The 27,736-nt window shown below is 39.8% G+C and overlaps 1 protein-coding gene across 1 annotated transcript in view; it reads left to right on the top strand.

The window, feature by feature from the left end:
- The window catches only part of MYL3 (myosin light chain 3), a 34,299-nt gene that overhangs the window by 4,104 nt on the left and 2,459 nt on the right, over positions 1-27,736 (top strand). Inside the window, exons 2-4 of the mRNA XM_075214435.1 lie at positions 20,941-21,118; positions 23,488-23,661; positions 25,693-25,770. Coding sequence (XP_075070536.1) covers positions 20,941-21,118; positions 23,488-23,661; positions 25,693-25,770 — 430 coding nt within the window. The remainder of the gene's footprint in view (positions 1-20,940; positions 21,119-23,487; positions 23,662-25,692; positions 25,771-27,736) is intronic.

Here is a 27,736-nt window from a genome sequence, read left to right on the forward strand (position 1 = left end):
GTGCAGAGAACACATTACACTCAGAGCCTTTCCCCCCAGCATTAGGACAGGATCACTACATAATGGTCCTAAAGTGGCTGGAATTAGACATTTGACATTTTTTTCCCACCATTTGCGCCTGGACCAGAAAGCTCATAAATTGTCGATAGACCGTCATATGTGCAGAGCATGTTTGTGGAGTCTAGAACGCAAGTGTACTCCGTGCTACACACATGCCAGACAAAGATGCACATTACAAAGAAATTAAATACAGTGCACAGCCGCACATTGTGTGGTTCTTAAATTATGTTTATTGTGTCAAGGGTTCAATGGGATATTTGGGGAGGTGGGAAATTGTAGTTGGTTAAAGGGAATAAGGTATAAAAATGTTTTTTTTTACCCTAAAATGTTGTGTGCTGCTGAGAGATGATGCAGTAAACGAGGACACGACAAGTTACAGGACAGAGCGGCTCTCGCAGATTGAGCAGCTGGAAGCATCAGCTGAACGTATCAGATTCGTGTGAAAGGTTAAGTGATAAGACAGGATAAGCTCCCTTGAGAGCGTTAAGTATAATAAGCATAATCTAAATATATGTCATGGAACACTTTGTGAAGGACTGAGGTCTGGGCCAGAGATAGCTGGAAAGTGCCTCTCCAGGGATAGCTCACTGAGCATTAGAAGAGATATGGGAGTGTATTTTTATTTATTATTATTCATGCCTGTTGGACACAAGGAAAAGTGTGGTGGTAACAATCTGACATCTAGGGACTGAATCACAGGTTCGCAAGGCTGCAGCATAAAGCACAAGGCTGGGGGGGGGCACAAACATTTGGGGGGTACAAACTTGTTACAGGGAGAGGCATAAATTGAAATTAATTTTAAAATATAAGAGAATAGTTGTTCCCTAAAATTAAAAGAAAATATGAAAGAAAATGTAGTGAGGTTTTAATCTTGGCGTTTTCCAATGGTGAAGGCTCAAGAGAATGAGTCATCCTTAGGTGGGCGCTTGAGGATAAGCGAGTAGGAGAGACAAGGATGACGACAGGCGCAAGCGTGACAGCCCCTCCCCCTTCATCCTCACTAATGCTCACTCACGCCTCCGTTCTGCTATACAGATCTGATTTTAATGACAACTATATGAGTGACAGAGATTTCTGTAACCCTTTTATAATCCAAGTGGAGCTGAGTTTCCAAAATATGGGAGCATAATAAACATTGGTGAGACAGTTGTCAGCCTTTACCTAGTTGTACGCTCTCGTACCCTACAATTGGGACTACATTTGAAAGTCTAAGGTGTAGAATTACTAAGAGGGCAATTTATGTGTGATTACCAAACCGTCAAACATCAGATGCGATTTTTAAGCCTCACACCACTGAATTTACTATCCCGTGGTTTGGATGCTGAAAAAGTGCGTCTGATGTGTGGTGATTTGCACACCACTAAACTACACGCGGCTCAGGCCAAACCGAGAAACATGCAGATTTGTCTCCTCAATTGTGTAAGTACCTTTAACAATTGGCCCATTTGTCTAGGTGGGGGAGGGGGGCAAACAAGTGACCTGGCTGAGGAGCCTTGTTAGTCTTATTACCCTTGGCCAGTGAGTACCAGGATTGTAATGTGAAAAACCAGTGCAAGCACTTGTGGCACTAGAAGTGCCAGCATGCACGTAGGTGCAAGTGCATACTATCACTTGTAGTGCCTACATTTTTGTTCCTATAAGGGAAAAAAAAAGTCCAATAGACTCACGGACCAATCCCAAGTAGTAGCATTGTACACACCATGAAACTAAGTTCTTTTGAGTTTGGCTACTTAATAGATGAGGAGCCTATCAGGATTGGTCTCTTACACCACTCAGCCAATCACAGACTATCAGACTATCAGACAGCCTAATCTAGACTATTTTTAATAAAATATTTACATTTCTAAACTACTCTAAATGTAAATTCTGATGGGGGAACTACTATATATTTATATTCTAATGGGGAAATACTATTTATTTCATTTAACACAGGAGCTACACTTGTGGCATTTAAAGTGATAGTACGCATGGATGTCCATGTGCCGCCTATCACTTCTTGTTCTATAAGCATCAACATTGGATGCTTGCACTTGTAGTGCCACAAGTGCTTGAGCTAGATCTTGAGCCCAGCACTACCAGTATTGGCCCAGGACTCTCTGTAAGCGGGGGTCAGATCACTCCCCCTCCCTCCTGCCCCTAGAAGACCGGGTCTGATGTTGAGTAGCCAGGCCTTTGTTACAATGGAAGGAAGGATTATATTTTTAGTTGCAGGTGCCACAAACATTAGAAGAGTACCCAGGATGCAAGTAAATACAGACCTAATGATCTCCTACATTTAATAATGCTGCTATTTGATATTTTTAGAAGTCTTGACAGGTCCCCTTTAATTGCCCAATACAGAGACTATGTAAATATGCCTCCTGCTGTTTCAATGTTTCACCCAATCAAAGAACTTTATGCAGTGTGATCGCTACCTGTCACTGTGGATGCAGCCATATTCTGGGCTTCATTAACATTCCTTGGAATGCAGCATAGTGACCAGTGACATTACGAGGACGTCCATGACTAATCATCATCATCATCATCATCATTACCATTTATTTATATAGCGCCACTGATTCCGCAGCGCTGTACAGAGAACTCATTCCCATCAGTCCCTGCCCCATTGGAGCTTACAGTCTAAAGTCCCTAACATACACACAGACAGAGATAGAGAGAGAGAGAGAGAGAGAGAGAGAGAGACTAGGGTCAATTTTTATAGCAGCCAATTAACTAGTATGTTTTTGGAGTGTGGGAGGAAACCGGAGCACCCGGAGGAAACCCACGCAAACACGGGGAGAACATACAAACTCCACACAGATAAGACCATGGTTGGGAATTGAGCTCATGACCCCAGTGCTGTGAGGCAGAAGTGCTGACCACTGAGTCACCGTGCTAATATACTAATACTAATATTCACAAGGCAATGATTTTTTTACGTGCGTCAATAGGCTGCATCCCCAGTTATATCGGTACAGCGCGCAGTGGCTGCCTGCTTTGTATGTAGGAGACAGGTCCACTTCAAATTCCTTGGATTAAATTTCTTGGCACAGACAGTGTTACATTCCATGATTTGTGTATAACAGGGGTAGAGGTCTACAGGGTCACCGAACTGTCCTTGGTGCTGGAATTAAGGTCTGGCAAAGATGTGACATCATTCTGTGTCCTAGATTTGGTATAAACTTCTATAAACTTTAATCTGTAGCAGAGAGGAAACTGCAAATTATGTCACTTCACCCATCATGTCATGTTAACTTTAACAGCAGTCCGAAAATGAAGTTAATCACTTAATAACTTTTCTGTGCTACAAATAACACCTTCAGACGTGTCTAGAGACAGGTATATGGGGAGCTGTCAGTTCTGATCTTCCCTATAATTGGTCTTACTGGCTTTGTGTTTGTGGCCACTGTTGAAGACAACACACGAACTTATGAAACTTAACAGCCTCATCACAAATATTAATATTACAACACAGGTAGAACATGGGGACTGGAATACAAAGTGACTTTTTAATAGGTAGGTCATTGCTTTGGGCAACCGGACTTTGAGAATTTAATTATTGATGTAATTCTGGAGCCAGTTATCCAGATTAATAGATACCTCATGATTGACAAGTCATTTAACGGTGTCAGTCTGGTGTAGAAAATATTGATAAAAATGTACAATAACTTTATTCTTTACACATTTCAATGTGATATTTGATTTTTAATATCAATGTATTTCACAAAGTTTAGAAACAAAAGGCCACCTGTCACATTTGTTGCAGAAAGTGACTCTCTTGGGCATCCCTTGATCACAGAGACCTATGAGAGAAGGAACTGGGCCCAAGAGGTGGAGAATGATCAGAATGACAAATAGTCCAGCATGATAAGCAGAAGAATGAAAATAAACTGCAGAAAAGCTGGATAGAAGCAGCCAGAGTGGAAATATAGATGGGTAGATCATATGGCGTAGTCGGCAGGAGAAAGTGGTCAGGAAACATAGTAACTAAAGAGGAGCAGATAGGAATAGCTCAGAGTATATATACACACAGAAGCACTGGAATATTTTCAAGTTGGGAAGCTAAAATAAATAGATTTAAAATGCCCAACACTTTTCAATCAATTTACTGTTCCAGTTGATGTCTTTTAATAATTATCTTTATAATTATTTTTTGGATATTAAAAAGTCATTTATTCAGTCTCCATGTTAGGAATGCACAGAAATAACGAGGTTGTGTGGTGAAAATAATTATAAAGTTTATTGCAGAATCAAGAGAAAAAAGTGAAAGCATAAACACTGAAGTAACACAAGAATGAATAATTGCCACAATGAAATGTAGGAATAAAACATTCTTTGGTTGCAGCACTGAATTAAACAATATCTCTTGAGGCAATACTAGAGCAGATATTCAGCCTAGACAAGGCAATATAATAAACCGGATCTCTTGAAATTATTGTGAAGCGTATTATACCGTCTTTATGCAAGGCAAGACAGTACACAATGTCTCTTGAAGCAATGTTGATACAAATTAACACAAAGTTGAGTAATTCGCTACGAACTCCCTCTTTTTGTAAAACTAACATAAACAATATTTCTTGAAGTTATACTAAAGCAAACTATACTGTCTTTGGCAAGGCAAGATAATGCAGAATGTATTTTGAAGCAATACTGGTGCAAATTAACACAGAGTCCAGTATGAACAGAGCCAGAACCCAGCAGCTTTATATGGTTCAATCTAGACACCAGAACACAATTAATGCAGAACAAGGACAGTGAGTCTTTAGAATGGCAATGACTCTTGAAGCAATACTGGTGCAGAATAACAGAGTCCAGTAATCACAGTGAAGCCCCTCTTTGCGTAATAAATGTTGGATACTTATGTCTCCTTACCCATTGATCTGCATAACCAGACAGTTATTGCTACTCCCTGCCCATTATTTCATACAAACATATTGTGCTGCTTTGAGGATAATTCCTCCCAAAATTGCAAATACCTCTGCTGAGACGTAGCGTCCCTTATTTATGAGATGCATTCTAATTCTTATTTTATTAAAGTCTGTTTACTTAGCACCAGCATTCTCCGCAGAGCTGTAAAATTGTGAACAAACACAGTAATAAAAATGACTTACTGTAAACAAACAAACAACAGGGTAAGATGGTACTATACACATATATTATTGTTTACTAATATATGGGCAGCACCGTGTTTGCGTGGGTTTCCTCCGGGTGCTCCGGTTTCCTCCCACACTCCAAAAAAACACACTGGTAGGTTAATTGGCTGCTACCAAATTGACCCTAGTATGTGTGTATGTGTGTGTGTGTGTGTGTGTGTGTGTGTGTGTGTGTATGTTAGGGAATTTAGACTGTAAGCTCCAATCGGGCAGGGACTGATGTGAGTGAGTTCTCTGTACAGCGCTGCGGAATTAGTGGCGCTATATAAAAAATGGTGATGATGATGATATATTATTGTTTAATATGATGATTTCTGCCTAAAACTTCCTAAGAACTGCTCATAGAGGCAGGATTGATGGTCCCTGCTTATTGGACTCCTGCCCGTGGCTCTCAACCGATCCTGGGACCTTGCTTTGTTTTATCCCGCACAGTAACGATGGAGCCACTAAGCTGTTAGTAATTTCATTACAGTGTTAAGTGTATTTATATCTTACTATATGATTCATGTTAACATGTCAGCGATTCATTTTTCTTAGGCAAATGTCCATGTTACTAAATCTGATTTTGTGAGAAATAAATCTGTGGCAATTTTGTTCTCCATAAAATTAGAACAATATTTTCACATCCAATTTTTTCTAGAGAAAGAATATTTTTTCGCCAGAAGCTCCGTGGTCAGTGCCAGCGCTGAGCGCAATGTTTTACAGATGCACAACATTATTTTTTTCAGTTTGAAATATGTTGTGTAAGTAGATTGGAAGAAGATGTGATGTGGATTTTATAGACTTCTATAAAAATATTCTTGTAAAATAATTCAGATTTATCATTCAGTTGTTCCAAGATCAGTAAAGTACTTTGATTTGCTTTAAAAGAGAATGTAATTTGAGCTATGTGACCTTTACCTCAGGCCACCAACTTGTATTAAAATATGTTACTAATCCATCACAGACTAATGTGTAAAACCAATTAATAAATTGTCTCCTAAATTCTATCTATCTATCTATCTATCTATCTATCTATCTATCTATCTATCTATCTCTCTTTTGATATATTTCCTATTATTCCATTTATCTATACTTCTATCTATCTATCTTTTTATCTATCTTTATTTTTATCTATCTATCTATCTATCTATCTATCTATCTATCTATCTCTCTATTCTCTATCTGTCTATCTATCCTTCTATATATCTCATATTAATCCATTTATCTATACTTCTATCTATCTATATTTTTATCTATCTATCTATCTATCTATCTATCTATCTATCTATTTATCTATCTATCTATCTATCTATCTATCTATCTCATATCTATCTATCTATCTATCTATCTATCTATCTATCTATTTATCTTTCTATCTATCTATCTATCTATCTATCTATCTATCTATTTATCTATCTATCTATCTATCTATCTATTTATCTATCTATCTATCTATCTATCTATCTATCTATCTATCTATCTATCTCATATCTATCTATCTATCTATCTATCTATCTATCTATCTATCTATTTATCTATCTATCTATCTATCTATCTATCTATCTATCTATCTATCTATTTATCTTTCTATCTATCTATCTATCTATCTATCTATCTATCTATCTATCTATCTATCTCATATCTATCTATCTATCTATCTATCTATCTATCTATCTATCTATCTATCTCTCATCTCTGTTTCATCGCTCTCCCCCTCTCATATCTCTCTCTTTTTCTCACCTCACTCTTAGGGTTAGATTTACTAAACTGCAGGTTTTTGAAAAGTGGAGATATTTCCTATAGCAACCAATCAGATTCTAGCTTTCATTTATTTAGTGCATTCTACAAAATGACAGCTAGGATCTGATTGGTTGCTGTAGGCAACATCTCCACTTTTCCAAATCCATAGTTTAGTAAATATCCCCTTTAATCTCTCCTTTTTATCTCTCTCTCTAGAGAATGTCCTTTACTGATGTTCCTTTATTAAGGTCATAATTGATTTGACTGGGCTGTCTAACACCCTCACAGTCCTGATCTATGGGTTACAGTGCAAAATACCCTTATTATAATCCACCAATAGTCCTATGTTTCATGTATCTCACACCTCCAGAGAATCGTTATTTCTCCTTCCCCTGGTTACTGTAACTTACACCTGTTATAGGTGTTAATACTCTGAAACACTGTGATACAAATGGTTAAAACATTGAAACATTCATTACTGCAATGAATGAGAAAGGACTGTATACATTATATAACCAACAGTCACTCTCTAATATATACTGTGTTCAGATTAAAGTAACAATTATGCGATATCTTAGGACAGGGTCCAGTTACATTACAAACCTCTGTTCCCCAGCAGTAAGTCACATACTCACTTACTAGGGGGAAGTCACAATGCACTTGTCTAAGTAATGTATATGGCAGATCTGACCATGACCTGAGCCAAGATCTTATTACAGTAAGTCTGAATTCTCGAAATGGGTAATAAAATGGTCAGTCTAGGTGAGCCAATTGGTTCCTATTTACTGTGATATTCAATGTTCTTATAATTGTTTGATTAACTGACATAATAAAAATGTTTTTCCAGACATTTCAAGGCAGTGGTTACAACGTAGCAGCAGATTTCTCAATTTAACACACATTGTGTTTAGACATTGAACGAGTTACCTTGGTCAACGGGATCCCAGGAGAAATTAAACTTTCAGCACTGTCTACTTTAGATCAATCTCCAGCACCACAGACTAATGCATGTTAACTTGTCTTCCTCCGGATAACAATGTCCTCTGCCCTCGTGTACATCACACTTCAGCAGTTCTCAGAGCAGAAGGTTTTTTTTGTTTCTAGAACTCTGCTGCAGAAAAAGATAATATGGTGAAACAAATGTGGCCCAAATCTGAATTTCTGCAGGAGATTGATGGAAATGATTAATACATCTTACAATCCTTTGAAGCATGTTTCTCTGTGTATTAAAATGTGCACTGTTTGTTGCTGGCAAGCACAGAAAAGAAGAGAAAACATTCAGCATTATGATAAAACAAGGGTCCGCTGGCTGACCTTGCAAATCTGCCACTATAGGCTGCGCCTATGCGACCTTTCCACAAATCTGAGCCTGGGTAGATCAACAAAAATCAAATGTCTTTGCAAAAAGTCTTTGCTGGCACCTAGTAATTACACATTTGCCAGGTAATCTTATTCTGCAGTTATATGTTATAAAAGGGACCCACCAGTAGACAGAATGCAGGGAATGATAAAATTGTATTAAGCACAGGAGACAAATTGTCTCACAAAGTACCTGCTCTGCCAAGGAGTAACTTCCTGACTGTTGTGCCACTGCTTCCTCCATGTAACAATGCAATCACCCATAAACACACACAGACAGTATAAAACCTCTGAGATACACACGTACTGAATAAACACAGAAACTGCATTTTCTGTCTATAATGCGCTTATTTACTTCTGTGTACGACCGCAAAGTACCAGTTACTTCTATAATTATATGCCGCATCTTGCGCTTACACCCGCTTTCGGCCCCTCATGATTGAAGAGGTGGAACAGAGGAAGGTGGGGGGCATGTAAGGATGTGTTTGAGCAAATGCGACTTATATAGACTGAGATTCAGGTGCACATGCGCCCGCCAGGAGACAGGAAACTTGCGGGTGCTCGATCACTGGTGTAAGTTATGTGCTGATAGTATGGCGGTCAGTTTAGCTGCGTCAAGCTCAACAAGATGGGTTTTTCTTTGGGGTGCAATTTCCATCTGCAATTTAGATAGAAATTGCATCTAATTCTACAAACGTCCCTTAATTGGCAATTGATCTGTTACTTCACAATATCATCAATGAAAAGTTAGAACAAAATTAGGCCACACCCTTTATTTAGTCAACTTTGCTCTAACTGCTGCAGACACATAAGCCATTGGCCATTTTGTACAGTAATACCATTGTAAACACTAACAAACCCTACACATTACATTATTTCCATCACTGTTTACATTAATACCCTTTTACCCACCACTAAACCCTCACATCATACAGCACAGTTACCTACTTTTTAATGTTCCCCCCTGGGAGATTCCAGACAGGAGGCGGGATGTGAGGATGGAGGGGGCGCGGTAAGTCGCGTCATTTTACTATGGGGGACAGGGCCACAATGCCGCAATTCACAGATAAATGCGTCATAGAGACGCTCATCCTGTCCACTACACTAGGAAGAGAAGTGGATACTGGAGAGTGGCCTGCTCTCCTGGGAGCCCGGAATTCAGGAGTCTCCCGGAAATTCCAAGAGAGTGGGCAAGTATGTCATACATTGACTCCTATTGCCTACACAGGCGGGCCCAGCTCACCTGACACTGAAGTTTATAAAGAGCGAGTAAAACTTAGTGATAGCCAACTGCACTCTGCTGGAAGAGATCCTGAATTTCATTGTACAAATCCCTAATTATGATTGCAATTGTCATTTAGATTATTGCAATTCAGGAGCAAAAAAAATTAAATCAGACTTGTGGCACAGAGGTTGGCAGCTAGGCTGTGTGTCCTGGGTGCTCAGCTCCACTGTGCTGTGCAACATTCCTGGTCCCTCGCTGCCTCTCTCCCAGGTTTATATACACATCAAACTACTGCTGGTAAAGAATAAATATAGAACACAAGAGCTGGTAGACTTCTGAGACTAAGTTGAATCTTAAGAAAATACTTGTATCAGTATAAAAAACGATACTGACAAAACTAAAATAAAATAAATCAAATCAAGAGTTGTACCGTAATATTTGCATGAAAGCATCAAATACACACAGGTAGTCAATGATATTGGTCATAGAAGATATGGACAAACAAAACAAGCTAGAGGAAAAGAACCTATAAAATCTACAAAATATTGTACAAAAGACGAACGATTGGCTACAGAGATGACAGAAGAGTCTGTAACTCTCACGGCCCAGATGCTCTAAACTAACTTATTGCATGTATTGAGTCCATACCAGGTCGTTAATGCCCTTTAGGCCCCTTAAAATTAAGAGGTTCTGCTCTACGATGAGTAGGGTCCCCCTAGTCTTTGCTTCATAAGCGCTTCTGTGTTACTTAAACCATAAGAGACTTTGAGGACAAGAGGGAGGAAAATGATTTGCACATATAAATGCGAACATGTTACTGGCTGTTCTCTAAACCTCTTTATGCCAATTTAAGAAAAGTCTAAGCCTGCTGTTATAAGAGACTCAATGGAAGCTTCTTCTTATTGCGTTCTTTGATGAACCCATTTCTGTAATGTTTGTATATGTACAAGTATAAACATACATTTTAAGTATATATTTTCTATAAATATGGTACAGAACGAACTGAAAGCTTTAATCTCATCTCCCATCACTGTCCTGTTTCTCCCTAATGATTATCATTTCCTCTACCAAACTCTTCCCTTCCTCTCTCATTTTCACTGAGCGCAGCGCGCTACGAGCGGAGTTGAACCGGAGATATTGTGCTCTGAGAGGAACATTTTGTTATTGCACTGGATAAACAAAAGGTGAAAAAGCTTTTAGACATAACACAAAGTATGAGTCCTAAACATCCTTATTTGTGAAAAACCCAACAAACAACCAAGAATTCAATATATATACAAATATTTATATGTGTGTGTACATCATTAAATTAATTCTATTCCCTTGCTATTCACTCAGCACAATGTGTATCCTTGGTTGTCACATAAACTTGCAGAATATAAAAATGAAGCTACTCACCACAATCTTTAATTGTTTAGGAAGTGAAAAGTCTTCCCGTAACATGTGTAGAAAGAGTTTGTGCCACTTTTCAATGGGCAATGTGATAGGCAGGAGGACACCTCAACTCCCCTAAAAGGTATCAGTTGAAAACTTAAATGATGATGTTTTGCATTGGTTTTTATTTCATATATACAAGTAAATGTAATTTCCATTAAAATGCAATGATGGAAATGTTGTAATACGGAGAACAATCTCTATTATTATTTTTTTTTCAGAATAGAAGCTATGATGCTTTGCGTGCAGCATCCTATAGACCAATATAGCACCTGTACATACACACAACATAGATATGGCCTACAAGTGGCTTAATGTGCATGGCCCATGATTGCCAAGACATCAGAGGGTGCCTGGTCCCCGGGGGTGTGGTTGTTTGTTGCCGCACTGGCCGGAAAGTGTTATTGCCAGAAATCACTGGTTGGTTCCAAGGGACCAAAAGATAGGCTGCTGTGGCCTAACATATGACAACTTGATAAAATCTAAAAAAAAAGGTCTATTTGTACCATGGCATATAAAGTTCTCTCCAACAGATAGAGGCTGGGTGGTCAAACAGAGTCATTAAGAAGTCTATATCTTCCTTGACCTAGTTGGTAGCTCAATATACAATGGAATGGAATAGTCACTTAATCCCTGGTAGAATAAGATCTGGAATACTAGGACTTAGGATCAGGATATTGGAAAGGTTTTACAGAATATATCAGTGATTAATACAAAGATAGGATAAACATTTATTAATGTTACTTTGTTTTCAGTTAAATACATATCTCATCCTCTAAATAATTTAGAAATTCCTTCATAGATTCATGTTAGCAGTCTGGATAGGACAGTGTTCTGGAGAGCAGTCTGGAAAGGAGAGTGTTCTGGACAGAAGTCTGGATAGGACAGTGTTCTGCAGAACAGTCTGAATAAGACAGTGTTCTGGACAGAAGTCTGGATAGGACAGTGTTCTGGAGAGCAGTCTGGTAAGGACAGTGCTCTGGAGAGCAGTCTGGATAGTACATTGTTCTGGAGAGCAGTCTGGATAGAACAGTGTTCCGGAGCGCAGTCTGGTAAGGACTGTGTTCTTGAGAACAGTCTGGATATGACAGTGTTCTAGAGAGCAGTCTGGTTAGGACAGTGTTCTGGAGAGCAGTCTGATAGGGACAGTGTTTTGGAGAACAGCCTGGATAGGACAGTGTTCTGGAGAGTAGTCTGGATAGGACAGTGTTCTAGGGAACAGTCTGGATAGGACAGTGTTCTGGAGAGCAGTCTGGAAAGTACAGTGTTCTGGAGAGCAGTCTGATAGGACAGTGTTCTTGAGAACAGTCTGGATATGACAGTGTTCTAGAGAGCAGTCTGGTTAGGACAGTGTTCTGGAGAGCAGTCTGATAGGGACAGTGTTTTGGAGAACAGCCTGGATAGGACAGTGTTCTGGAGAGTAGTCTGGATAGGACAGTGTTCTAGGGAACAGTCTGGATAGGACAGTGTTCTGGAGAGCAGTCTGGCAAGGACAGTGGTCTGGGGAGCAGTCTGGATAGGACAGTGTTCTGGAGAGCAGTCTGGAAAGTACAGTGTTCTGGAGAGCAGTCTGATAGGACAGTGTTCTTGAGAACAGTCTGGATATGACAGTGTTCTAGAGAGCAGTCTGGTTAGGACAGTGTTCTGGAGAGCAGTCTGATAGGGACAGTGTTTTGGAGAACAGCCTGGTTAGGACAGTGTTCTGGAGAGTAGTCGGGATAGGACAGTGTTCTGGAGAGTAGTCTGGATAGGACATTGTTTTGGAGCACAGCCTGGATGGGACAGTGTTTTGATGAACAGCCTGGATAGGACAGTGTTTTGGAGAACAGCCTGGATAGGACAGTGTTTTGGAGAACAGCCTGGATAGGACAGTGCTCTGGAGAGTAGTCTGGATAGGACAGTGTTCTAGAGAGCAGTCTGGCTAGGATATTGTTCTGGAGAGCAGTCTGGATAGTACAGTGTTCTGGACAAATGTTTGGACATTCCAAGGAAAGACCACTTGTACTTATGGTCTGGAATGTTTTCACTTCTCGTGGAGAGCATATGTTAGTGTATACGCTGCGGTTGCTCCATGTAAAGTGATTACAGCATACTGCAAGCTCTTGCAGTTTTCTGTATGAAATATGCAAAGTATATATTTCCTTTCATATGGAAACATTTTTCCTTTTATTTATAATTTGGAGCATTTTTCTACACAATGGACAATTTGAGAGGATGTGGTCTCATATTTATATGTTGTGTAGAAGATACAATTTCCCCTCCAGGCTCCAGGGTCATTCTTGGAAAATCTGTTACTATACCGCAGGGTGGCTGTTGTTTAGGTGCATTTGTGTTATTGCATTTCTTATATTACTCATAACAAGTTGAAGGTTTCAGAACGCTCATTAGCACAAGCCTGACGGGACGTCAGGGATACCAAATGCAAAACAATGAGACTTGGCAGTAAATTCTGGCTGCCATCCCAGCATCTGAGGTTATGTCGATTTTTCTTGGGCACCAAAATACAAAATTTCAATTCTGCCAGTGCGGGAAATGAGGTTGTAAAGCTTGTAGGGTCAGATTGTGAATTGACGTGAGCCACTTAAGGATTTAGACAATGGATTTTTTATTGAAAGTGCTTAAATATATTATTAATTTAATTTTGTTTTGGAATAATTTGTTCATTATGTTATTACTGGTATATATTGATGTTAATATCTACATACATAATATCATTCTAGGTAACGGTAGATTAGCAGCTACCAAATACAACACACTTTTTGCAGGTTATTTGGATGATTGTGTAGTCGTAAAATATCCTAAATGGGAATTTTATGGGCAATTTTGTCAAAATTTTTATGACGTAGCACTTCCACATGTAACCATGAACACTATGTGGAACAATCAGAGGGACATTGAGAGCGAGGGTCCAGAAATTAAAGACACTCTGTGTAGCGGAAGATGAAACTTCATGGGTTAAACAAAAAATTATTTTCTAAATAAAACATTGCAATAAGACTGTGCACAGTGGTTGTGTATGAGCACATTGTGATCACATGCAGAATATGTGTACAGTGTGTATATAGTGTGTGCAGAGTCTCTCACAGTTCCCTGTGTTCTGTGTATTGGAGAATACAATGTATCTTTTCCTCCCTTTCTGAAATTCGGGGGCCACAGATGTTTCTATAATGGACGGATATCGTTACCTTTGTTACCTTTGTTACCAGCTTACCTGGTAGGTTAGGAGAAACATCTAAAGACTGATCCATTAACCTTATACCTGTCCAACAATATTCATCAGGTGAGAATACGGCTTAGCGTAACGGACTTACGGTACATCCACCTTCATGCTACGTCCACTGGTTATTCCATCAGAAATTATTTTTATATGCTGCGACTATTGGTTCAGCCAAAACATGGCCGCCTCCTCTGTGTAAATGTGACTACATAAACATAAGTAAAGGTTTGAATATTATGTTACCTCAATCCCCAATCATACAGGTTAATGTATATTCTTGATATGGTCTCTGTTAGTGACAAATTGTTTTACTAAATTCATTTTCTTCTATCTCTTCAGATTGAATTTTCATCAGACCAGATTGAAGGTAAGACCAGAACATGTGCACTGGGGAGATTGGAATATATTTCATGTGCTTTACCTGCTAAATACATGGTCAGTCTCTGGAAGGGGATATGGTTACACCCCTGGGAACTGACTAGAGCTTTAGAGGTCACTAGGTTGGCCCTCCCTCCCCAAATACACTCTTCATTCTTGAAATGCACATGCACCAAATGCACCTGCCTAAAACGGGAGAGTGGGGGGATATCTATCTATCTATCTATCTATCTATCTATCTATCTATCTATCTATCTATCTCATATCTATCTATCTATCTATCTATCTATCTCATATCTATCTATCTATCTATCTATCTATCTATCTATCTATCTATCTATCTATCTCATATCTATCTATCTATCTATCTATCTATCTATCTATCTATCTATCTATCTAGTGTTCCCCCCAGCACCTATTTCCTGGGTGCTCCACCCGGCTCTTGGAGCCGAAGAGAGTCCTATTATAATAGAACAAACCATTGTTTCTCCTGTCTAAACAATCTATCCATCTATCTATCTATCTATCTATTAATCTATCTCATATCTATCTGTCTATCTATCTATCTATCTATCTATCTATCTATCTATCTATCTCATATCTATCTATCTATCTATCTATCTATCTATCTATCTATATCATATCTATCTATCTATCTATCTATCTATCGCCACTAATTCCGCAGCGGTGTACAGAGAACTCATTCACATCAGTCCCTGCCCCATTGGGGCTTACACTCTAAATTCCCTAATATAGACACACACTCACACAGACAGACAGACAGACAGACAGCCAGCCAGCGAGGGAGAGACTAGGGTCAATTTTGATAGCAGCCAATTAACCTACCAGTATGTTTTTGGATTGTGGGAGGAAACCGGGGCACCCGGAGGAAACCCACACAAACACAGGGAGAACATACAAACTCCACAAAGATAAGGCCATGGTTGGGAATCGAACTCGTGACCCCAGTGCTGTGCTGCCCATCTATCTATCTATCTATCTCATATCTATCTATCTATCTATCTATCTATCTATCTATCTATCTATCTCCTAAAAACAAAAATAAATTTACAAATACAGTGTGGATTGTAATACACCTTTTCAAAATCCCCTTCTGTGTGAAACATTATCTGCACAAACCTATTCAGCGATTTCACTCAAACCGTCACCTTTTAATGTTTTTCCTTTGGAGCTATTCCAGGTCTTCTTAGACATGTGGGATGGTCATCATGTGATCACTGGGGGGGGGAGACAATAAAGTTACACGGAGCAGAAACGATGAAACCATTGATAGTGGTCGCTGACCATCGCATTTCAGCGTGTGGCCGCCATTCCTATGCAGTGTAAGAAGTCCGAGGGTGATCAAAAAGGAGTTAATATAACTTATCATGCAGCTATGTGGTGGTTGCTCTAATGAGCAGTCCGTATTATTCTTATACTATCTCCCTGACTGTATGCACTATATGTATAGTAATTACACAGCTTGTGTTTGTTAATGCAAAGTTGTACTAATAAATCTGATCTATCCTTAAAGAGCTTTAGTCTTCATACTTACAGCCATAATATCATTAGACAAATACATATTTATTTCATTAAAACACACAAAGCCTCAAATTCCAACCACATGTTATTCCTCTTCACTTATCCGTGCAATTTAGAGAAGTTTTGAAACATCCAATTGCGACATAATCATTTGCAGCTAAAGACTTCTCTCCAAGAGCAGTTAGCTTTCTGGAGGGGTGACCGCGTCCTATTTTCAAACCTCCCACAAAAAAATAATGGAAATGAAAGAGAAGCAGAAACAAAGATCGGAGTTAAATGGAGACAGATGGCATAAGATGCCACACATTGTGACTGGCAGCGGCACAGCATTCCTGAGCCCCGCTGGTCAGTGCAGAGAGAAGTATTTCAATGATGCCGTCGATGTAGAAGAAAGAAAACATCGTACAGGCCGCTGACAGCTGCATAAGATCACTGACCCAGTTCTGGGGGGACAAATGAATATCCGAAATAAATAATAAATATCCTAAATTCTATCACACGGGGCCAAGAGCTGGCGCTACAATTATGAAACCTAGGGAGCCACAGAAGGTGCCATAGTTTAGGGAATGCCTAAAACACTGAATGAGTGACATAACTTCATTATGTCATCGTGACATCATGACACACAACCGGTTTCTGCTCCCCAATGACAGCAATGATATGGGAGTATCGCCAGGCTTTGAATTCACAGCCCGGAGTCACACTCCCAGTCTGAAAAGAGCAGAAGATGTCACCCCCTCCTGCTCGCTGCGCTAAAAAATAAATGGGGAGAGGGTGTAAGGGGCGCAGCTTGGAGGAGGAAGGAGATAAGCATCATCCTATACTTTTGAATGAACGCATTTTGCATCACCTAGATCAGGGGTCAGGGAACTTTTTTACCTTTTACCCCAAAATATATTTAGGTACGCCGACGTTACCCCCTTGATTTGAAAGGAAGGAAATCATATATTACTAATGATTGAAATTCAAAATTTTTTTGAACCTATTCAAAATTTCTTTCAAAGCTTCAACTTCAAAACTTCAGGTTTTAGAGAAATGATGTTGCTTCATTTTTGATACGAGAGCATCAATATTGGGGCATTTTGATGTCAGACAATTTGGATACAGTCTTCAGCGTCCAATCGATTCCTCTGCTTAGTTTCTATGTTCGTTAGAGTGGAAAATCCTTGTTCGCAAAGGTAGATTGTTGCAAAAGGCAGCAACTTTTTGGCTGCCTCCTCATGTGCAATTTTGATGCCTTTGCAGCTGTTGACATCCAAAAATATGACAGATCTGCTTTGTTTTCAAATGCAATACGTGCTTCATTATTACATCGCAGCTCAAGAAGTGTCTCTGCCAACCCTTGAGGCTCTTCTGGTACAACAGCAATTTCACATTTAAAGGGGTCTACAATCCAACTGACAGCATGTGAATCAGCAGCATTACCCCCAGGAATTTAATTTTTACCCCATTTGGGGTAATTTACTCCTGTTCTCTGACCACTGACCTAGATGGACTTTTTATGTTAAAGTCCATTGGCACGCACACAAATAAAAATGTGAAAACAGCGAACTGCACATGAGGCAAATGAAACATACGCCGTCCAGATGTCCCCTTCAGCTCATGACTGAAATAATCAGAATTTTAGGAGACTAATAGAAAAGATGTAATTGATTAAGTAAGTATTCAGGAAGATTTAAGTATGACACTTTTATTTTTTACATTTTGTTACGGAGCCCAACGATTGAGTGTTACGCTCCTATCTGGGCTGATATTTTACCCATCTGTTGCTCAGAGAATTTCTCATGGCTGAAAACGAGGGTGTTTCTTGCTATGTGCTTAGTGGACAAATAAATAATTTTGGCTGAAATGCGTTGTGCATCCGCCTTATGTGGTTGGTAAACAACAATTTCAGGGTGAAATGCAAATTTTGTATAATTTTCAAACTGCCACAGATTAACTAATGTTAAATTATAGTGTCTGCTCTGGTGACACTACAAATGCCAGCATGCACCGATATGCAGGCAAATACTGGCACTTAAACTGCCGCAATATCAGACACTACAAGTGTTGGCCAGCTTGAAATACATCTCTCATGGATAAGTGACCACTTCTGATTTACAAACTTGACATTCACAAATCACAGGGGGCCTGATTCATTAAGGATCTTAACTTGAGAAACTTCTTATTTCAGTCTCCTGGACAATACCATGTTACAATGCAAGGGGTGCAAATTTAGTAATCTATTTTGCACATAAGTTAAATACTGACTGTTTTTTCATGTAGCACACAAATATCAACTTTAAATTTCAGTGTACAAATAAGCTATCAAGTATTTGTGTGCTGCATGAAAACACAGTCAGTATTTAACTTATGTGCAAAATAGATTACTAAATTTGCACCCCTTGCATTGTAACATGTTTTTGTCCAGGAGACTGAAATAAGAAGTTTCTCAAGTTAAGATCCTTAATGAATCAGGTCCAGGGTTCGTATTTCTGCCATTTGAAAACAATCGAGATGGCGGTTTTAAACCACATGGTTTAAAATCATTCTAGTTTTTGAGCCGTTTTTCCTTTAGCAAATCTTACAGTTTCAAAACCGCACATAAAATCACCAAAAAAAGTGAGGTTTTGCGTAAAGGTGCTTTGATACGTTCTTTGTGTGGGAAACAAACGTAGAGCTCAAGTTATAAGCCAGCTGCCTACAAAATAGTATTCATTTAATTACACCAAATATGTTATAAGATCTGTAAATCCTATGCACTGGTTTTTTTGAGTAAATTTGAGTGCAGATTGTGGTCGCAGTTATATTGAGATCAGTAGCTGGAAAAAACATCCAGATATTTGGGATTAATCTGAGATTTATTCTGAAATGTCACATTTTCCTTCCAGTATTTCTGTGAGAACATAAGTCTGACTTAAACTGACTTATATCTGTGATATATTTAGCTGGAAATGTCAATTCTCAAAATGTCATCTGGATAGATACAGATATAAAGTTATATTGTATATTTCAATCAAAACTAATATAACAGATAGCGAAGATTATGTTGTTTCAAACTCAACCCAGACTATAGTGTATAAGACTCTTATAAAGACAAAAAGCTGTATCAAAAAAGTACCTCCAAGAAAAATTTAAGTAGAGATGACTGGTTCGGATTCGGAGAAATCCGACAGATCCGAGATTTGGGCAAAACCTGTAACAAAACACGAAGATGTTTTAGAACCAAATCAACATCCAAAACCAAAACCCAGTGGTCAGTGCACATCTCTAGTTTTAAGTCAATCATTTTTGTAAATATAGATGCACATTTGATTTGAAAAGTTTATGCTGCTAATTTATACTGAATAGATGCTCATCATAAAGTTAAAGAAATAAGAAATATTGTTTCAGTCCGGGTTAGAGTCCCCGAAAGATCTTTATGGGGCTGATGCACAGTGGAACGTACGGCAGTTTGCATAGCGTATCGTTTGCGAAATCGTTCTGCGTATGACCAGTTAGCGCTGCTCTGCAGATATGTGCGATTCTGTCATATGCGCCCACCTGGGCCTGGAGAGGTAGAACAGGGGAGCGAAGGGATGTTGTAAAGTTAACTCAGTACAATGAAGAGACGTTTGCGTAAATGCAGCTAATGTTACCTGCAGAAACACAAATATATGTCTGTTAGGAAGCATATCTTCTGCACCTGCTACAGGGCAGGTGCAAATACGGACTGATGATGATGATGAAGGAAGATACATCTCGGGATGGGCGTAAAAATGCTATTTTCCCCATCTCTTCTTTTAAGTGTAATTACTCCAATTTTGCGATCAGCTCTGCATCAGACCCTATGTGTCCTTCTCAATATACAGGGACATCCTCTTCTCTCACTGTGCGTCCCGTCCATTCTCCTCTTCCCCTCCCTTGTCACCCTCAGCCGATCTGCCTGCAGATTCTGTAGAGGGAGGTAGAGGGCACTGCAGAGCCACCTACTAGTGGCTTCCACAGGTCAGTAGCTGACTATTCCTCACCTGGCACTAGACAATACCAAGGGACCAGGTCTCTGGGGTATGACATTCAGCCCTCCAATATTTAGATTTGTACCTGGTAAACTAAGGAAAAGTGCAAATATCACATAAAAGTGACAGCTCCTACTCTCATTCAATTACATTTTTCTATTTTCCTTCTAGCTTATTGCTCAGTTTAGCATCAGTCAGGAGAGGGAAGAGACATCAGAACAGTTATAATATGTCTCACTACAAAGTGATTCTTATTACATTGCTCAGAGTCTGTCTCGAAAAAAGGTTTTGATGCTGGTCCAAAATCACACTGCACTAAGACCTACTCATCAGTAACTCCTTATGTGAAGGTTTAATTTCATTGGTGGGTTCCATCACCTCTGAATTTGGGGGTCTTAAAGTATGTACCATTACCATTTAGGAAAGGAGGTAGGTACTTATTAGTCATGAGTCTGTAGTAGATGGCTGCTGGTTGTCTAAAACCATCCCGAAGTTGAAAAAAGTTTTCTCAGTCCCAGATATTTGGGAAAGATGTGGTTCACACAGTCTCCTTTCCAGACCCTATTTTAAATCATTTTTATAAAAGTCATTTTCTCCCAGCAGGTGACTTATTTGAGCTTTTCATTGGAGCTGTCAGGTTCTAACCGTTTCTTTGCGCTGCTTCCAAAACCAATCACCGTGCAGATCTTGGCCCGAAACCCAAGTCTGCTGTCATCTAAGACTGCAGATGGCCAACCACACACACACATAGGGAACATGGTTCCAGGAAACCCAGCTAATAATAAAAAATGATGTGGGTGATTATAACGTGTATAGTTCCACCAAAGCAAATATTTGTCAAGATTTAGAATAATAACTGAAGAGGAACCGTTTCAAAAATAGGCAAAGTGACAGCTGCTAATATTTCTCTTTTCCTTGGCAGAATTTAAGGAAGCCTTCTCGCTGTTTGATCGGACCCCAAACTGTGAACTGAAAATCACCTACGGACAATGCGGGGACGTTCTGAGGGCGCTGGGACAGAATCCAACCAATGCGGAAGTTTTAAAAGTTCTTGGCAGGCCGAAGGCAGAAGGTGAGTGATTGTCTGTAACGTCCCTTTTTTTCTGATGTTTTACAAACCGACGTTGTTTTTCCAGCGTCCGGTCAGTCCCAGCTCTTCGGTATAACAAAGGAGAGAGAGACATTTGTAGGGAGTGAATTGTATCTCTCTTGTCTACAGCCAAAGCATTCACGAGGCAGCCAAGTATCCTGGCTAAGACACAATAGGCACTGTGCGGCCTGGTATCCCCTATTATTATTATTATTGCCATTTATTATTATTATTATTATTATCATTTATTTGTTAGGTGCCACAAGGTTCCGCAGCGCCGTACATAATACAAACAGGAGACCATACAGGGTGACATAGTACACAGCAATAAACACAAAGTACCAATACTTCAGAACTCCGGGCAGACATATGAGCGAAGATGGAGTAGAAGAACAGGTATGGAGACAGGAGGGGAGAGGGGCCCTGCTCATACGAGCTCACATCCTAAGGGAGGGTGGACAAACAGGTACAGGAGGGAGCCATTAAAGTAAGGGAGAGAAGGGCGGGGCTGGTGGAGAGAGGGGAGAACAAGAGAAGGATGTTTGCGAAGGTGCAACGAGGTAAGGGTTAAGTGGATTGTTGGTAGGCTTTGAGGAACAGGTGAGTTTTGAGTGCCCGTTTGAAGGAGCACAGACTGGGTGAGAGACGGATGGAGCGAGGGAGGTCGTTCCAGTGGAGGGGAGCAGCTCGGGAGAAGTCTTGGATTCTGGAGTGGGAAGACGTGATCAGAGTAGAGGAGAGGCGACGGTCGTTGGCCGAGCGCAGGGAGCGGGCAGGGGTGTGAATGGTGAGGAGGTTGGAGATGTAGGGGGCAGTAGACTGGGAGAGGGCTTTGTAAGTGGTGGTGAGGAGCTTTATTTATATAGCGCCACTAATTCCGCAGCACTATACAAAGAACTCACTCACATCAGTCCCTGCCCCATTGGGGCTTTCAGTCTACAGTAAAACACTCACACACACACAGACTAGGCTCATTTTTGTTAGCAGCAAATTAACCTACCAGTATGTTTTTTTGGAGTGTGGGAGGAAACCGGAGCACCCGGAGGAAACCCATGCACACGGGGAGGACATACAAACTCCACACAGATAAGGTCATGGTCGAGAATTGAACTCAGGACCCCAGTGCTGTAAGGCAGAAGTGCTAACAACTTAGCCACCGTGCTGCCCTGACCTGTTCTTATGTGCGTGTATTCCCAAAATGGAGGGGAGAAAAGGGGCCAAAATGAGAATCTTGCTAAGAGCCCCATCTTATTATATAATGGACATATAAATGATAAATTGAAAAGTGTCACTACTTTGCCTTAATATGAACCAAAAAAATAAATAGATTGCCAATTACTTGAAATTAAATTAAATTCCATTATCTCCACGTATAGCTACAAAGTAGAGGGATCTGAAAATGCACTTAAAAATATCTTTGATGGAACAGCAGGAGAATTGTACCCCATCACCTAACAAGTTTTTATTTAGGCTGTAAGATCCTTTTTTCCCCTATTTATTTTTACAGTGCTTTCACAAGAATATAGGTGTTTTATAGTTGTTCTCTATACTCTTTAGTCTGGATAATTTCCTATTTTTTATATATATATATATATATATATATATATATATAACGCTGATTCGATTGATAAAATATGGATAAATTACCAAATTACTTGTATTCGAAAAAAGTGACAAAGTAACTATTCCACATCCACTGTTTTACTCATTAGCATAAGGAAAGGTGGAAGTGAGAGAAAATGGAACTATAATGTCATAGATGGCAGAGTTGCACAAAAAAGGAATTTCCTAAACATAAGTCAAATTTCCCACCTTCCTCATCTATAGATTGTCATTACTTTCTCCAATCTGCGTTCAAGGTACAGTTCTTGGTAAATAATCTTTATAATGACTTTCCTGAAAATGTAGATGATTATTGTTATTAGAATTATTATTAATAATATTGTTATTATTATTATGCATGAGTAGGACTCTTATGTTTGATGGATTCCCGGACAGTCCTGGCCCTGGAATTAGTTGCAATATAAAGCTATATTCACTTTACAGTGAACGCCTCCAACTTTTGGATTAAAATATCTACGCCAGAATTGATGACTGTTCCCTTGCAAATAACATAATTTAGACTCATTGAGACACCAACTGTTATAGATCTCAGTGACGACCCACAGAATGCTGAACGGAACCGGCAACGCACACAGCTGCTGCCCTTCGTCCAACCATGTAAAGCATCTCCGCATTGTGACTATAATGGACATTCTCTAGTATGTCTTATAACACTAAGGAGAGTACTATACCTACTATACTCACGTCAGGAAGTATCCGCTGATCCTTTGTAATGTTTTTTTGCACAGAACTGAACTTGAAGCTGATGGATTTTGATACGTTCCTGCCGATGTTACAGCATATATCCAAATCTAAGGAGAAGGGGACCTATGAGGACTTTGTGGAGGGTCTCCGAGTCTTTGACAAAGAAGGCAACGGCACCGTCATGGGTGCTGAAATACGCCATGTACTGGCTACTCTAGGTAACACAATCTCTTTCCCTTCTCAACAAGTTGTTAGCGCTATATAAAGCGGGTGCCTACTATGTGGCAGCCCCTCTTAATCTGTTTTGCACATAAGGGGTCCTGCCCCCCGGGACCCCCCACCGTTATCTGTCAGTAACCACAGATCCACGCGTTTCACATTGGGGAGCACAGATTACTTTTAGTGCTGGATGACTGGAGTTGTGTAGGAAATATTAAGGAAACTTTGACATCCTGACTTTTATTAATAAAATAAATAGAATGGATGCCCTGTGTAGAAGTAACTTTAACACCAAGGGCCTGATTCACTAAGGAGTGTAAATGGCGACTTTGTGTGTATAATGCTCATAATTACTCTGCGCGTGCCCGGAAGCCGAGTCACAGAACGCAGCAACTTCCGAGCCATCTTTGAGCGCAAAGGACACTTACTAAAGCCTACAGGGAGGGAATGGGGTGGGGGAGGGGTGTTTGCCAGTTGTCATTGTACAATAAGGGCTTGCCAAGCTCGAGGGCACAGCAGCGTACAAGTCAAGCTCTGGGCATCGCTCAGTTAGGTGTTTCTCAGCCATATCTCTTACTCCAGATACAGTTCTAGGGCTAGATTTACTAAACTGCGGGTTCGAAAAAGTGGAGATGTTGCCTATAGCAACCAATCAGATTCTAGCTGTCATTTATTTAGTGCACTCTACAAAATGACAACTAGAATCTGATTGGTTGCTATAGGCAACATCTCCACTTTTTCAAACCTGCAGTCTAGTAAATATACCCCCATGTCTAAGTGCTGAGTACTAGTGATGACGGTTGTGTATGTATGTGCTCTCCATCAGAAGCAACTGTAAAAATGTATTTTATGTACCGTACACATTAATTACATCCTAATAAATGTATTTCATGGGGAATTTTTGATTTTTTTAATGTTGTCAATAATGACTATATTATTAATCATTGAAAAGTAGTTTTTTTTCTGTGTGTTCTTTTGTGACTTTATATTCCACATGTGTATTGGACGTATCCTGCTGTGTATTGTCTATTACAGCAGAGCGGACCTAGACCCGTATTAGTCACCAGACGTGATGTATCCACGTTTAACGTGCAGTTTTTTTTAAAAAAAAAAAACAACACTCATTACATTCGCTTTGTCTGTCTTAACAAATCAGGCCTCAGTTGTGTATTGCTTTATATTTTTTTTTCTAATTATCCATTAGTGACATCATCACTTTAGTATTCAGTATTACACACACTTTGACAATTCATTTATTAGGATGAATAACATGATTCTGCGGCTCCTCTACTCACCTGATGTACACAGAGCATCTGAGATGTCAGTCTGCAGCTCTGACATCTCGACCAGTCCAGCCAAATATTCATAACGTTATTATTTTTTATTGTCTCTTTCATTTTCTTCCCATCTCTATCACTGACAGCCTCCCTAATAGCCATAAAATTATTATTATTAATATTATCATTTATTTGTTGGGCGCCACAGGGTTTTCGAAGCGCCTTACATAATACGAACAGTAGACTAAACAGGGTAAAACATTACAGAACAATAAACACTAAGTACCAATGCTTCGGAAACTCCGGGCAGACATATGGAGTGAGGGCCAGGCAGAAGAGTCGGTATGGAGACAGGAGGGGAGAGGGGCCCTGCTCATACGAGCTTACATCCTAAGGGAGGGTGGACAAAACAGGCACGGAGGGAGGCAGTGATGCAATGGAGAAAAAGGGACCAGGGGAGAGGGGGGAGAACAAGCAGTGTGGATGAGGGGTTAAGTGGATGGTTGGTAGGCTTTCAGGAACAGGTGAGTTTTGAGTGCCCGTTTGAAGGAGCACAGATTGGGAGCGAAAATAGTATGCAAATGAGAGGAAGAAGGTAGACTCAGCATGTATTCTAGTAGTTTATAAACACTGCTAAAATATGTCTGTTTTAATATGCAGCTAAACTAAACCTGAGCAAAAATAACAGTGTGGCTTCTATTGGGGGAGTTGGGTTCATATAAATACATTTATTTTTGTGTATTTGATGTCTAGGTGAACGGATGACAGAAGAAGAAGTCGACAAACTCATGTCTGGTCAAGAAGATGCCAATGGCTGCATCAACTATGAAGGTAATTGCTAAGAATTTGATGAATGAACTCATCACTCCCCCAGAAAGGCTGAGATGGTATCATCGTCCTCCAATGGTGCTGATTGCAGAGCTCAAAGGGGGCAGAGGATTGGTATAGCCTCAGCCAACATGGGCGGGGTTGGGTGGACGGTGGGTGCGTTTGGACAGAATGGGGGTGGTGCTTATTTTGTCCCAATTTTGCCTTTTAAACCTCACTTGTTCACATAAAGAATCTTTGCAAATCTGCACTCTCTGCGTTTCACAAATAACATTTACTGTTACATATTTGTTACCTGTCAACCTCCCACTGCCGTGTCTGCCATAGAGCGTTTAGTACCTAAAGACAGTGATCATTTGGATTAAAAAATAATAATGCCATGATGCCACAGACATGTGAAAACCAAAAGTGAATATAACAAAGAAGTAGCAGCCTGAACTAATCATCACCCTTCCAACAGATTTGATTTTGTCAGGGCTAAATTACAAGTTGTTGTTCTTGCAGGAAGATCCATAAATGTATTTCCGTGTGTTTTAGAAGTCTGTAGACAAACAAAATATAAGAGCATTCCCTATCTATCTATCTATCTATCTATCTATCTATCTATCTATCTGTCTGTCTGTCTGTCTGTCTGTCTGTCTGTCTATCTATATATCTTTTATATACTGTATATCACACCACAGTGACATTACTTAGAGTTTCAGTAACTTGTACTTTGCTAAAGGTTCACCAAGCTCTACCTGAAGACTCTGTTCATGTTAATAAATCATGTTTGGAATGGAAGCTTAATAAAGTTAGAAAAAAATGGTACAACACGGGGTAGAGTCTCGGGGAACCCCAGAACCATTGAGTCCTTGGGCAATTGCTCCTAATTATCTCCATCCCTGTAGCCTGTGAATGTTTCTCTCACAAATGAAAACATTACCTCCCAGTTCACCCAGTAGCTCCTGTAACTTTTAGATAACAAACGGGGATTGTGACTGTTTTGTTTCTCTGCGCAATCACTAATGACCCCTGTTAACCCCAGGATTTGTAGCGAGTTTGGAGCAGGTTCTCTGAAATGAAAAGGCCAATTAACAGTTTTCTTTTGCCATATTACCATGATCCTACTGGAAAAATAAGGAATGATCGAATGATATGTTATATTGTATGGATAATTCCAGAGCAGTCCAGGCAGTAAGCAGCTTATCACCATTGTATCAGTAATTGTTTCACTTCCTCTCTGCGTTCCCTGGCAGACAGTCTGTAGATGTGGCTTGAACTTTCTGTTATATTGTATTTAACAGTGAGACAATGCAGCGAGGGGGATATTCATTTGGACATAGACATTGACTAATAGCACAAAGATCATCGTTTAATTGTAAGGGGCCACTAAACAAACACTGCAATGCTGGACATACAAAATCATACAAAATACAAATCCTACAAAAACACAGAATAAGGACATATGAGATTGATGACGCAGGTACAGAAGTGAGACAAAGGGAAGATTGGGCTCAGCTCGTAAGAGCTTACATTCTAGTTTTGTCGTCCATTCATGTTTATTCCCTCTTACACATTTATATTTCGGTTGACCAAAGCAAAAACAAAACACATTTAGCACAAATAATTTTCACCGTGCTCTGTGTTACATGTATTACGTCTGATGATGATTCTCTTGTTTGTATAGAAAGAGGCAGCACGGTGGCTAAGTGGTTAGCACTTCTGCCTCACAGCACTGGGGTCATGAGTTCAATTCCCGACCATGGCCTTATCTGTATGGAATTTGTATGTTCTCCCCGTGTTTGCATGGGCTTGCTCCGGGTGCTCCGGTTTCCTCCCACATTCCAAAAACATACGGGTAGGTTAGTTGGCTGCTAACAAATAGACCCCAGTGTGTGTGTGTATGTATATTAGGGAATTTAGACTGTAAGCTCCAATGGGGCAGGGACTGATGTGAGTGCGTTCTCTGTACAGCGCTGCGGAATTA

The sequence above is a fragment of the Mixophyes fleayi genome, chromosome 5 (genome assembly GCF_038048845.1).
Source record: "Mixophyes fleayi isolate aMixFle1 chromosome 5, aMixFle1.hap1, whole genome shotgun sequence".
Taxonomy (NCBI): domain Eukaryota; kingdom Metazoa; phylum Chordata; class Amphibia; order Anura; family Limnodynastidae; genus Mixophyes; species Mixophyes fleayi.